Source organism: Haliotis rufescens, unplaced genomic scaffold (genome assembly GCF_023055435.1).
Source record: "Haliotis rufescens isolate VD_foot unplaced genomic scaffold, xgHalRufe1.0.p SCAF_15, whole genome shotgun sequence".
Taxonomy (NCBI): Eukaryota; Metazoa; Mollusca; class Gastropoda; order Lepetellida; family Haliotidae; genus Haliotis; species Haliotis rufescens.
In genome coordinates this window covers 18,308,207-18,323,607 of record NW_025963835.1, presented here as the reverse complement: position 1 = coordinate 18,323,607, position 15,401 = coordinate 18,308,207, and the positions used below count along the sequence as shown (strand labels likewise).

General features: G+C 40.3%; 1 protein-coding gene across 4 annotated transcripts in view; it reads right to left on the bottom strand.

Moving 5' to 3' along the window:
- The window catches only part of LOC124138655 (NXPE family member 3-like), a 39,505-nt gene that overhangs the window by 1,378 nt on the left and 22,726 nt on the right, over window positions 1-15,401 (bottom strand). The window contains exons 1-3 of one of the 4 annotated variants that reach the window (XM_046505398.2): window positions 8,022-8,101; window positions 5,400-5,496; window positions 1,988-2,647 (exon numbers count right to left, since the gene is read on the bottom strand). In XM_046505398.2, the coding sequence (XP_046361354.2) occupies window positions 1,988-2,647; window positions 5,400-5,496; window positions 8,022-8,040 (776 nt within the window). In that variant the 5' untranslated portion in view covers window positions 8,041-8,101. Of the gene's footprint in view, window positions 1-1,983; window positions 2,648-5,399; window positions 5,497-8,021; window positions 8,102-15,401 lie in introns of those variants that run through there. The other 3 variants (XM_046505401.2, XM_046505400.2, XM_046505399.2) reach the window with 3 other exon arrangements.

Here is a 15,401-nt window from a genome sequence, read left to right as displayed (position 1 = left end):
AACGATTTCCTGTGTGTCATAGCTCACTTACATGCTACGGTAATACTAACCGATTTCAACTTTAAATCTTAACGAAGTTTTGTGTGTCATAGCACCTTTACATGCTACGGTAATAAAAACCGATTTCTACTTTAAATCTTAATGAATTCCTGTGTGTCATAGCTTACTTACATGCTACGGTAATAATAACCGACTTCCACTTTAAATCTGAACGAAGTTTTGCGTGTCATAGCTCACTTACATGCTACGGTAATAATAACCGATTTCCACTTTAAATCTTAACGAAGTTTTGGGTGTCACAGCTCACTTACATGCTACGGTAATACTAACCGATTTCAACTTTAAATCTTAACTAAGTTTTGTGTGTCATAGCACCTTTACATGCTACGGTAATAAAAACCGATTTCTACTTTAAATCTTAATGAATTCCTGTGTGTCATAGCTCACTTGCATGCTACGGTAATAATAACCGATTTCCACTTTAAATCTTAACGAAGTTTTGCGTGTCATAGCTCACTTACATGCTACGGTAAAAATAACCGATTTCTACTTTAAATCTTAACGAAGTTTTGCGTGTCATAGCACCTTTACATGCTACGGTAATAAAAACCGATTTTTACTTTAAATCTTAACGAAGTTTTGTGTGTCATAGCACCTTTACATGCTACGGTAATAAAAACCGATTTCTACTTTAAATCTTAATGAATTCCTGTGTGTCATAGCTCACTTACATGCTACGGTAATAATAACCGATTTCCACTTTAAATCTTAACGAAGTTTTGCGTGTCATAGCTCACTTTCATGCTACGGTAATAATAACCGATTTCCACTTTAAATCTTAACGAAGTTTTGCGTGTCATAGCTCACTTACATGCTACGGTAATAATAACCGATTTCTACTTTAAATCTTAACGAAGTTTTGTGTGTCATAGCACCTTTACATGCTACGGTAATAAAAACCGATTTCTACTTTAAAATCTTAACGAAGTTTTGTGTGTCATAGCACCTTTACATGCTACGGTAATAAAAACCGATTTCTACTTTAAATCTTAATGAATTCCTGTGTGTCATAGCTTACTTACATGCTACGGTAATAATAACCGATTTCCACTTTAAATCTTAACGAAGTTTTGCGTGTCATAGCTCACTTACATGCTACGGTAATAATAACCGATTTCCACTTTAAATCTTAACGAAGTTTTGCGTGTCATAGCTCACTTACATGCTACGGTAATAATAACCGATTTCTACTTTAAATCTTAACGGATTCTTGTGTGTCATTGCTCACTTACATGCTGGGGTAATAAAAACCGATTTCTACTTTAAATCTTAACGGATTCTTGTGTGTCATTGCTCACTTACATGCTGGGGTAATAATAACCGATTTCTACTTTAAATCTTAACGGATTCTTGTGTGTCATAGCTCACTTACATGCTACGGTAATACTAACCGATTTCAACTTTAAATCTTAACGAAGTTTTGTGTGTCATAGCACCTTTACATGCTACGGTAATAAAAACCGATTTCTACTTTAAATCTTAATGAATTCCTGTGTGTCATAGCTCACTTACATGCTACGGTAATAATAACCGATTTCCACTTTAAATCTTAATGAATTCTTGCGTGTCATAGCTCACTTACATGCTACGGTAAAAGTAAACGAAGTCATGTGTGTCACACCTTATTTACATGCTACGGTAATAATAACTGACATGTCCTTTTGGCTTCATAATCTGAAGCAAGATATTATCTGAAAGAAGGTATCAACCGGAGTTATGCACAACATATAGCAGTCTTCATTAATCGTTACAATATTCTGCTGACGCTACGCATTCGTCTCTTACAATTTGCATTACTTTCATTTATGTCAGAATACGTCGTCTTTTAATGGCATTCGATTCTAAATCTAAAAAATAAAGATTATATAACCTAAGATATAATTTCACTTAAAATAAATTAACGTATGTTCTAATAATAGATACTTGCGTGGAAAACCATTGCTCGTTCGAGCTTAGAGTCATATAACTCAATTTGCTAGAAACTTGAGTCCAGTCTCCGCATCGCAACCCTGGTGTTTTGGGTTTTCCACAATAGAATGGAACACCATGGTACTGACTGGTGAAATTGCAAAGATTGTCTGTTTTCATATTGTTAATGTCCATATATCCACTTGTAGTCTCAACTGTCCTAGTTGACCTGAATGTGCAACTAATTGACTTCCCCTGGTATCCTTTGCGTAACATGTCGTATGTAAAGTCTATTCGTTCCCTGGATGAAACAACAGCCGCCCTTATTTCTGCTGTTCCGGTCCACAAGGTGCGCAGAATACCTGTATACGTCCCGTTGTCATGATCCTTTACAATTCCGGCGGAAGCAGCGCCATTCTTCTTGTCTTTCATCCAAACTACTACCATATCACCTCCACGAGATTTAGGTCGTTTCTTGTGGTCAAACAGAACGATTTTCACTTTGACAGTTTCCTCCAGCTTATACAGATGTGTGTTATCAATTAATGACAAACTTGAGAGTTTTCCAGAAGCATGCCAACTTGAATCGTTTTTGAAACTTTTCCGTGTTAAGGTGCTTTCATTCAAATAAGATTTTAAGGCAGGTCGTGGCATCAGTCCATTTGACATGTTTTGAAATCTGTATCAAGGAATACTGAATTAAAAACACAACAATGACAATAAAAAAGACCTCATCATATCCATGGCAACAAAAAAAGGTGACAGCTACAAGGAAATTCTTTCAATGAGAAAACACGCATGTGAGTGCGTGAATGTTGTTTAACGTCCTAGTCAGCAATATTTCAGCTAGAGTGAGTGAGTATGGTTTTACGCCGCTTTTTGCAATATTCCAGCAATATCACGGCGGGGGACACCATAAATGGGCTTCACACTTCTGTGGTCTGGTGGTAGAGCGTCAACCCGGAGAGCGGAGGGTCCGGGGTTCGATCCCCGGCCGCGTCATACCAAACCAAGTTAAATGATGGCACTTGTTGTTACCCAGTCTGGCGCTCGGTATTAAGGGGCTAAAACAAGGACTGGTCGGCTCGGAGTCAGTATACTGTGTCTGAGTGGGGTATCCATGTTAAACACCGATTCTGAACACCCAATCCCGCTTATTCAGTGTCAACCATGGGATACAAGTGTCATATTCTTTTTCGAGATCCAAGTGATTAGCTCTCATTACCTGTGATTACCCGAGACCTTAAATGTAGTCCTTTAACCCCATCCCAAGTGCAAATCAAGGACTTCATTTAACAATGATTCAGTCGTTGCGATCTGTCGGTAAGAAAGGACGGCACACATATCCACCAGTTCACTTCACACATGGCGTCATACTTTCAATTCCATCTATTTCTATGTTGTGGTATCGCACTCGTTGATGAAAGTGGACAACTTTTTCCACATTTATCAACTTGTGTTAATTTACTCACACGTAAAAGAAACGCAAGTGGTTTTAAGCAAATAGGTAACAAACACGGAACAATAAATTGATACGAGTTTTAGCACGTAGTGAAACCTGATGGTGTTATCAATGTTTTTGGTTGCATTTTGGAAGCCCCGAGTAAAAACGCAACATAAAAAACGAATCGCCAAAACGCACCATTTCAATGAATATGTGGGTATCATGCACCAATTTCTCGCGAAATCGAAAATGCACGAACTGTCACGAACTGTAGTGGGTATAAAGCTGTTGCCGATTCTTGGACCTACCACTCCTTGGTCAACAATGCCACGCCTAACTCAAATTCAGAGAAACCAGGCTATCGGACGTTTGGAAGCTTGAGAGTCTGTCCAAGATGTAGCCCGTCATTTCAACGTTAACATAACCACAATTTACCGTCTCCTGCATCGATACAATGCTACACAGACCACAGATGACCTTCCTCGGAGCGGTCGTCCTAGGGTCACCACACCTCGACAAGATCGTCAGATTACCCGTCAACACCAGCGACAACCGTTCCTAACTGCAAGTGAAAGTGCTCGACAGACCATAGGAACACATAATCGACACATTAGCCGGGACACTGTGATCCGACGTCTCCGTTCCAACAACCTCAGATGTCGCCGACCAGCTCGTCGTCCTGTTGTCCAACCACGGCATCGACAAGCACGACTTCAGTAGGTACAGGGTCATCGCAATTGGCGTCATCGTGAGTGGAGGCGTGTCATCGTCTCTGATGAAAGTCGCTTTTGTGTCTCCCATGCAGACGGAAGAGTCAGAATTTGGCGGCGTCGAGGTGATCGTTTCGCTGACAGAAACGTTGTGGAAAGGTAGACCTAGCGTCATGATATGGGCAGGGATTGGACTTAATGCGAGACTTGGACCCATGTGCTTTCTGAATGCTGGTCAAGGTCGGGGACACGGCGTCACTGCTCAGCGGTATATCGACCAAGTGATCAGACCCCATGGTGTTCCATTTTTTGCACAACATCAACAACACATTTTCCAGCAGGACAACGTTTGTCCCCATGTCGCCAGAGCTACCATGGCCTTTCTGCAACAACACAACATCCGTGTTCTACCGTGGCCAGCCCTCAGCCCTGATCTGAACCCCATCGAACACTTGTGGGATGAGGTTCAAAGGCACCTGCACAGTGTGCGCCCAGTCCCTACAACTGCCGATGAACTACGCACAGCTGCTCTGGATGTGTGCAGGAGGATCCCTAGGGCCTTCACAAATCGTCTGATCCACTCAATGTACAGGAGATGTGTGGCAGTGATCAATGCTAATGGTGGTCACATCAGGTATTGACTGACATTTTGGGTATTGACCCGAAACTGTGTAAGCCCTTAACATTTGAAAAAAACAATTATGGCATCTGCCTTTTAATCCATTAAACAGTCTTCAGTCATTTTTTTTGTCAATCTTGCCCTATTAGTATTTCTTGTCTTTACTGTTGAAAATAAATAACATGTATACTGCATACTCGAGCATATCATCCAAAACTGGCTCCCACTGGAGATGTCGCTTGGGTGAGATCAAGCGATATCTACACTTTAGATATCGCTGCAATGAAATTGCATCACACTGCTTTGCAGACCATTGTGACGTCATTGGTTATGATGACATCACAATCAAATGACATCACTAATGGCCCTGCCACTAAAGCTTTTAGAAGTACTTTATACACTTAAGACACTGCTTATTACTGTCTACAAACTGAAAAAGTTGGAAGAATGATTTTGGATGATAAATAAAATCTCCCCCTCGTGTCTTTAATATCAAATATATCAACACTCGTTGTGAGATTCTCTATGTACCATCTTTTAACGTCTTTCTGGGGATCGAACCACCGACCTTCCGTTCTCCGGGCAGACGACTAGACCACGGAGTCGTTCGGATTGTCCATGAAAGAAACAAAAGGTAATACAAGCAAGCCCTGCTCACCCTTGTACTCTCTGCCACGACAGAAACGACATCGTTACTATTACCAGAACAGCAGCCAGCAGGAGCAGTTGGATTTGGGCTGAAGCCATGATGGTTTCTAAAATAATAAACATCATGTTTTCAGTGAAATATAGTGAGTGAGTGAGTGAGTGAGTATTGTTTTACGCCGCTTTTAGCAATATTCCAGCAATATCACGGCGGGGGACACCAGAAATGGGCTTCACACATTGTACCCATGTCGGGAATCGAACCCGGGTCTTCGGTGTGACGAGCGAACGCTTTAACCACTAGGCTACCCGACCGCCCCTTCAGTGAAATATAGCTCTAAGGGATGCATGTATACTGAACAACAAAAGTTCCTTTGACATTGAATAAGATTTACTGCAAAGTTATGTTTTTTACCAAATCTGAAACAATTTCGGTTTGCAACAGATAAAAGACTCCTGTAAGTGCTCAGATGGTTTAAATTTGCCATACTGATTTCATAAAAAAAAACATGAACATGCCAAAATGTCAATTTACAAATCAATAGCGTGTGTGTCCACCTCTGGTTGCGATGCAAGCAACACATCTTCGTCTCATGGAATTGACCAGGCGTCGCACAAAGTCCTGTGGGATATCTGTCCATATCTGCTGGAGCATGTTTCGAAGCAATATGAGGCCGGGCGTTGTCATGTTGAAAGGTAATGCCTGGGCCATGACGACGCAAAAACGGTAGAACAACTTGGCCGATGATCTCGTCGCGGTAACGCTGTTCATTGAGATTTCCCTCTACCACTATCAAACGGGTCCCCTGTCTTGGTGAAATCCCACCCCATACCATAACGCTGCAGCCCCCAAACCGATCTTCTTCCATGACACCATGATTGACGTAACGTTCACCTCGACGTCGGTACACTCGAATCCGTCCATCGCTGTGGCTGAGGTGAAAACGAGACTCGTCAGTGAATAGAACTTGTCCCCACTGGTCGTCCAGCGTAGACGCTGTCTGCACCACTGTAGACCTGCTTGACGCTGGTTTCCTGTCAAAATGGGACGTCTGGCGGGTCTTCTGGCAACAATTCCTGCACATCCGAGACGACGACGTACGGTTTGTGAAGATATTCGTCGAAGGCCAGGGATGCTTCTTGCAGTCACTGTTGCTTGCTGGAATCGATTTCGTAGGTGTGTTGTTCGAATCCAGTTGTCTTGTCGATTATTGGTTACGCGTGGCCTGCCACTCCGAGGATGGTCTCTGACTGCATTCGTCTGTTGCCAAAGTTGCCAACACCAAATGGTGTTTCTGTGGACGTTAAATTGTCTTACGACATCACGTTGACTCGATCCTGCTTCAAGCATACCAATGGCTCGCAGGCGCTCATTTTCGGACAGGTGTGGCATTTCGTAATGTTGAATAATTGCGTAATTTTGTTGTTTTTCTGAGTGGTTGTTGTCAGTACGATGCTAAACAATGCATATGGAATCCCGTTAACGCATATGTTTTTATACCCATTCGTGGGTAGTGAAATGCATGGGGCTTGCATAAAAGTCATCTTTTGCATGGAATGCATGCTTTTCTGTAGCAGTTGCGTTTTTGTGACTTGATTCCATACATGTACTACAATATTAAAAATCAAACTTTACTTACTTACTTTACACTAAAATATTGGTGTCACAGGAACTTTTGTTGTTGAGTATAGTAAAAAAACTGGCATTTACATAAGGCACAAAAGGATACTTCCGTTTAAAATCACAAATGAAATAACAGAAATAATTAAAACATATTAAAGTTGCATGAAATATTGATAAGACTATATTTAATTACCAAAGATAGCTAGGATCGTAATGACACCCAAAACGGAAAAACGTAGTTCAGTATGTTATTTTATGTCTTAGTTTCGTGTGTTTCCACATCTTGACTTAACGTGATGGGACACGGACTAAAGCGCCGCCATTGGCTGTGCAGAGTTGTGTCCCTTAGGCACGCCAGAAACCTATGATTGTGGGTTCGAATTCCGGTTCGCCCCGATTATGTTTCTAGGTTTGTCAGCACCATGCCCGTGCTCGTGGGTTTCACCGAAGTGGTAAACGTCTGAGACCTGCATCACTTCGGTCTTTCCTCCCACATTAAGCTGACACACCGTGATATAACTGGAATACAGTTAAAAGCGGCGTTAAAGCCCAACTCACTCACTTAACTTGCCTTTGCATTTGTTTGTGAGTAGCTCAATCGGTGAGGCAAAATACGCTAATCTTTTCGCGAACACCTGGTGTCATCAATATTTGTGAGACCGCCTCCGTGGTCTAGTGGTAGAGCGTCCGCCAGGAGAGCAGAAGGTCCGGGGTTCGATCCCCGGCCGCGTCATACCAAAAGACGTTAAAAGATGGTACTTGTTGTTACCCTGTCTGGCGCTCGGCATTAAGGGGCTAAAACAAGGACTGGTCGGCTCGGAGTCTGTATACTGTGTCTGAGTGGGGCATTCATGTTAAACTGCAGCATGGTATCTCAGTGAGCTAGCACTATAAATCGGCATCAGTCCGGACTAGTACAAGCAGCCACACACACACACACACACGTGCATGCACGTCGCCATATAAGTGCAATAATCTTGGACGCGACGTAAAAACCCCATTTCACCTCACCTCGCCTCCTTTTGCCCATCAGTTTGCACCAGAAGCATGCGTTTATGAATCACTATCAAATAGTATTGATGTCAAGAGAATTTTGGTGGCACCTGTCAAAAAGAAGAAAATCTGTTCATTTGATCTTTTACAGTCATTGTAGGATCAGAAACTATAGGCAATTCATGGTAAGAATCAGAGCACACTCAAAACTCACCGTCACCTTCTGACGAATAGTAATCAATATTAACACAGGCATTGTCTTAAACCGTAGTCAACAAACACACTGGGCGTAGGACGGTTGGCCTGGCGTAAGGTATCGTGTTTCTAAGGTTTGCCAGATAACTCGGATAATTATGTATATCATAGGTTCGTGTGCGTGCCTCCGTTTGTGCACGCGGCACAACGTAATGACCATTCTCGTGTTCCAAGTTCCAAGCCTATTATATCAGTGACAAGTATATCTCCAAGACATCAGTGTACCTGGCACACTGCACTTTACCTTGCGGTTTCGATTATTCAGGGTTTTTTCAGGACATATCTCTTCTAGGTGATCAGCGCAATAAGATTCTACTCTTGTTTAAGCAAACTGATCGGCACATATGAAGATTTCTTGCATGTCTTTGTGTTTGTGACGGGTGCCATCCGCGAGGCAGGGTATACTCGCCTTTTCCCGAATACGCGGTGTCATCACTATTTCATAAACATATGTTCATCGACTCTGCTTTTAGCAGTGATTTCTTATGAATATGGAAAGGGTTTTGTCGCTTTTATGTATATCTCGTGATTATTATTACTTATCATACGCTCCGATTATGTTTCTAGCACCATACCCGTGCTGGTGGGTTTCACCGAAGTGGTAAACGTCTGATCACACTTGCTTTGATTTGTTTGTTTTTGTTTGTTCGTTTGTTTGTTTGTTGCTTAACGGCAGTCAGAACTATACCAGCTACATGATATTAGATAAATATTAGAGTCTGGACCAGTCAATCCAGTGATTGATATCATAAGCATCGATCCACGCAATTGGGATACGGTGAAATGCATCAACCTGGATCTTCACGGATGTGCCATGACTGCGTTGCACACAGAGCTGGGGCGAGAGGTAGACTTTTAGGTGGGATTTCAGTTCTGATAAAGAACAGTTTTATACCATTTTTCAGCAAGATATATGAAGATTTGAATACTGTTTAACTCTCAGATCAACACTCTTAAGATCATCTATGTATAGAATTTATATATACATTTAGAAAACTCACACGAGCATGAAAAACATAATGGAAATAGAATAGACAAATTGGAAAAAGTAATCTACTTCAGATTATCTATGACTTTGGCTCATATAACTTGGAAGGAGATTGATCATATCTTAGTTGATGCAACCAAATATCAGTTTATCACACTGCTCATCTAATTGTGTCATCAATAATTGTGGTAGTCTGCATATTGAGCTCTGTAGATCGGTGTCAGATGATCAAGGACAATATACGTTTCTTTCACAAGCAAGATTTAGTCTTGTGGAATATGTTATTCTATCAAGTGATACCTCCCCCCTGACAGTATATATGCCTGTCAGCGCTAGGAATGAATCTGACCACGTAGCTTTTGTTGCACAGTTAAGCCTCCCTCGCAGATACCCTCCCCCCTTCTCTGTTATTACACGATATCGACAAAGTACTAAGTAGACATTATTTATGGATCACAACTCCTTTAATTAATGTAAAGGCGACGTTTCGGTATAGATCCTTATACAGTTGTCAAACAAGGCTGGAACCTTCCAGTTTGTGTCTACTTTGTCATCCGTCAACTTCTTATTAATGCCTCTCAAATAATTCATCGACCGAGTACTAAGGAACCAGGAATAAATTGATTGAGACATTGTTAATGTAATAAACAGTGAATTCACTCTATTATTAGAGGTGAGGTGAAATGGGGTTTAACGTCGCGTCCAAGATTATTGCACTTATATAGCGACGTGAATGCACGTGTATGTGTGTGTGTGTGGCTGCTTGTACTAGTCCGGACTGATGCCGATTTATAGTGCTAGCACACTGAGTTACCATGCCGCAGTTCAACATGAGTACCCCACTCAGACACAGTTTACTGACTCCGAGCCGACCAGTCCTTGTTTTAGCCCCTTAATGCCGAGCGCCAGACAGGGTAACAACAAGTACCATCTTTTAACATCTTTTGGTATGACGCGGCTTGGGATCGAACCCCGGACCTTCCGCTATCCGGGCGGATGGTCTACCATTAGACCACGGAGGCGGTCTATATTATTAGAAGAGATATAGATCGAGCAACTAACAAACTGACCGATCTATTTTGATATCGTTTTTCCATAATCTTCAGTTCATCAGATTCCAGGTACAAATCTCAACCAGAATGATTTGATAGTGACTGTGAAAAACTCAAAACATGTAAGCTCTCACGTTTAAGTCTTTTCAGACATTTTGAGTGTGAGGAGAATTTAAAGAGGTATATAAATGCCAAATGTGAGTTTGTAAGATGCTGTACCGGAAGGAAAGAAACCCGTGAAAGAAAAATCACTGAAGAAAGAAAACAATGATCACATGACAGTGACTGTAAAAAAAGTCTTTGTGATAACTGTTTTTAGTTAAAAAATGTCAAGCAATAAAAATTTCTGCTGATGTTTGGTTCAACTATTCTAGCGATATACTTAACCCTACTGTGAGGGCTAACTTACTGATTTTGATTTAAATATTGTAGATTGAGTTGGAAAACACACATGTAGCCACTGTACAGATTCACTTTTACCGAAGATCTTCTATCTGGTGTTATAACCGAATGTGAAATTATCAAAGCTATTAAGTCATTGAAAGCAGGAAAGGTGCCAGAGGAAGATGGCATTCCTTCCTAATTTTTAAAAATGTTTGATAAATTTACACGTGCACATTTAAATATACTGATCAAAATAATACTAGATCATGGTAAAATCCCTGTTGCCTGGAATAATGGCATGAGTATCCCTGGATTCAAGCCAGACAGTGAAAATAAGCCAAATAGTTATAGAGACATCTTAATTTTAAATGTAATGGGTAAAGTATTCACAACAATTCTAGAGAAAGGATTGAGAATGGATGGACGTTTTCGTCCTAACTATTCAACAACTGATAATATTTTCACACTCCAGGCTTTGTGCACAAAATATCTATGTAAAACGAAAGGAATATTCTATTGTACTCTTATGCATTTGAGACAAATTTTTGTTGTTGTGGACAGAACTATTGTAATTGCTTCATGCTTAGGGTGGCCAAGGTAAAATGTTTAATATTTTACGAAACATGTATTCTGTTGTAAAGTCGTGTATAATGGTCGGAAACTGTTCGTTTCACAATGTGGTGTACGCCAAGGGTGTATTCTGAACCCGGTACTGTTTACTTTCTATATTATTGAATTAGCTGATCTCGCATCATGGTATATTTGTTACACGATATATAAAAGATATAATGTTACACAGTAACACGCTGGTATTGTAAAGCAATCTGAAAAATGGACTTATAATAATACGGTTATTAAAACCAGTACCTATTATAAATATCTTGGGATAATGTTTTGATCAAGCTCAATAACAGCATGTACAACAATTGCCAGCCAAGCTTTTAAAGCCATAATTCCTGTTTCACCTCTTTTCATTCAAAATCGCTGTAGCTTTGTTTGATGGAAAAAATGCTCCTATTCTACTTTATTTGACAGAAATTAAGGGTACCAAGGATGACAGTGCCATAGTCGAGACTCAGATTTTATACCTGAAAACATTCCTTGAAATTAATAAATTCGCTTTAAATAGATCAGTACCTGGGGATACAGGCCACTATATACATATGTTCTATGCCAGCATAGAGTTGTAAAATATTGGACACGATTGCTAAGAATGGAGGCTCGTGTTATTTGATGCATGAAAGTTTGGATGATAATTTATTTTAATTAAATTATTCATATTTAAGATATTTACTATTTTCAACAGTATTTTCTTTTGTGTGGACTTAGCAAGAAGTTGGTAATGACGTCTGCGCACACTCTGCCGACCATCAGCTCGAAACCAGCAAAACATGATCTCAGCAGATAACCATCATCCCGAGGCAAGAGAGTTAACTGACTATAAAAGTCCAGTTTCCACCCTTGCCGAACTAGGCTGGTATTATGGAGTTACATTTTGGCTGGACTAACGAGTCTATGCATAGTCCAATCAAAATCGCGCTCAGAAATCGAAATCTGGTTCGTAAACTGTCATGCAGATTTCGGTCGATTGAAGGATTTGCAAAGCATGTGCACCGCTAACTCGTTGTCAACAGATATTTTCTAAATCTTTTCATGTTTTTAATCAAGATGCTCACGTGTTTTGATGCACTTGGCGATGTAAGACAAGTTTTATCACAATATATAGACCTTGATTATCGATCAGATCGTCTTGACTGGTCGCCGCGGTTTTGTGTAAAGCAAACGCAAGTGATACGAGAGGTGGAATCTGATTGGTCCATAGGAGAGGCATAGAAGGGACATAACTCGTAATAGCCACTGGTGGCACTACGACCGAGCCCAGGAATTCCAGCCTAGTTCGGCAAGGGTGGAAACTGGACTTTTAAAGTCAGTTAACTCTCTTGCCTCGGGAAGATGGCAGATAACAGGAATCATCCCCAGTCTCGAACATGCCAACGCCAAACCCGTCTGCGTGCGTGCAAGCGTTTATATATGCGTGTGTGCGTAGCATATACATGTGTGTGTGCGTAGCATATACATGCCTATATGCGTGTGTGCGTGCGTGTGTAGGTGCGTACGTGTGGATAAGACAGGTTTTATCAGTATATAGACCTTATGGCTAAAACTACAGATACAAAACAATAGGTTGGTGTCAGCATCCAGTTAGTTTGTGGGAATACAGACTATAAAACAATATAGGTCTAGTTACAGTAGTACCTGGTATTTTAAAAATACCATGGCATTCATTCTCTCTCTCTCTCTCTCTCTCTCTCTCTCTCTCTCTCTCTCTCTCTCTCTCTCCCTCTCTCTCTCTCTTTCTCTCTCTCGCTCTCTCTCTCTCTCTCTCTCTCTCTCTCTCTCTCTCTCGAATTAAACTATTGAATATTTAATGTTTTCCCAGTTGAAGCGCTCATAAAATCCTGAGTAGTTGTCTCACTTCAAGCACTCATAGTATTGATTTGATCAGGTCTTCATTGTTTTATTGTAAAATAAAGTTAGTGCACGTGCTTTATTGCTTGGGAAATCCTGGCAAATATTTGGCAAGTATTTGCCTCGCAACAAAGAAATATTTCTTACATTTGTATAATACATGGTATTCATCTTTAATTTCTTCAAGATTACACTGTCATTAGGTACAAACATAATCAGGTTTTCTTCCATACAGGTTTAACTTAAAGGTATGGCGTGATATTCTTAATTTACATACTGCCCCAATTAATTATCTATCCTGTAGTTGAATTATATGTATATCTGGGTGCAAGTGTGACTTAAAATCAACATAATTACTTAGAAACGTTGATGTACTTACCAATTTGTGCAACGGTTTTGAAAATAAAATCTATTAATCTTTGCTTCTATTGATACCATCATTAAATATAACCTCCAACATGATTTTACGAAGACATTTCCAAGACATATCTGTCTGACACTTATGTACCATATCCTGCTCTTGACAACTTGCACTCATGGCATCATTTTGCAGTCAAGCATATGGAAAAACGGCCAATGGAAAAAACCAACCTGTAGAATGTCTTTCAGATTGGGTTAAAGGAAGTTTATGGTGTTGTCAATAGTAGAATGCACAAACTGAAAACTAGGAAACGGAATAGGAATAAGCCCTAAGCCAGCCGATATCCAAAGTCTGCCGACATCAAAAGTGTGGCGTTGTTACAACTGACAAGACCTCAAATAACATAACCTTTACATGTAAGTATCACTACATTAATTGTTTGATGAAAGAAATTGGTATATTATATCATATAATGTCGCCTATAAGGCCTGTACACTAACTGAGGCAGATTTCTGCCAAACCATAAATCAGTACTATCAAATTTGGACTTGACTCCAATACCTGAAGACATGCCCATTCCTTTTTTGTACTGGATTTCAGAGCTCAATACACATCCGTACAAAGAGAGGTATATTCTGGTTCCAGCAAATGTACCGACGAATCCCTGTCTCAAAGATTAACCGTAATCAATGATGCAATCAGGGAATGACTTTCACCATATTCACAGTATTGAGAAAGCGGATGTAATACCATGTCGATGATCAAAATCTCAAAAGATTTGCTTGATTTTTTGTAATCTCTGAACAGAACCAAGGTCAATTATGTCAAAAACCTTTATTTTTCAACTTTGTACACCTTTGCCCCACGTGACAAACTTTATTCCTTGCATTAACCACTAAACCTGCTGACTATATATATATACATGTCTATCTTCAGGTTATGAAAGGTTCTGGACAATTTGTCAAAAATATGTATTTTATTGAGAAACCAATTTGTGAAACGATGGAGATGCTCATAAGTAACATCAATGTGATATTTGTTGACAGGACCTTTAGGGGAAAGTAGGCATTCCCATGGGCACCAATTGTGTTCCCCTCCTTGCCGATCGCCGCCGCTGATTGGAACTAAGCTTCAGGTTAATCCATGATCATTCAATAATAGCCAAACAACAAATTTGTTTCCGCTGATTTACCCACCTGAACAAGAAAACAAAGCCTCCACTGTTTCATATTTGCATAAATATTCAGATTGACAAAAGACAATATCCACAAGGCTGTATGACAATATGGTTGACTACAGCTTTACATTAGTCAACTTTACCTTCATTTCGATATGAACTAGTCCCGCAGCTCCATTTCGTTTGTCAATATATCATATGTTTGAGATACAATCGAACATGCTCGTTCTACGAAGATGTCAAAGAGCGTCATACAAACACTTGCTCAAAAGTTGTTTGATCAGGGTTACAACGTTTTTGGCCTCTGTAAAGCTTTCAAAACGCTTTATGGTAGACAAGCGGAGGACATTTCCAAATTTGATGCATCACTGACCAAAATTATGTCCGATGCAAATCCCTATTTTAACTTGTGCCATATGGGTTTTTTTCATGTAAACAGTTGACCTGCCTTTGCTTGTGTTTATGACGACTGCCACCGGCGGGGCAGAATACGATCACCTTTTCGTGAACACCTGATTTCATCACGAAGTGATTGTCATTCATAAACACATGCTTATCGTACAGCGGATTCTCGTTTCAGCAAAGATTTTTTTTATGATTATGAAAATGGTTTCGTCGCTTTTATTTACACAATGAACCCATGTGGGAATTTGAACCGGGCCGAACGAACGCGTTATCCACTTGGCTACCCCACCGCACCAATTGACATTAT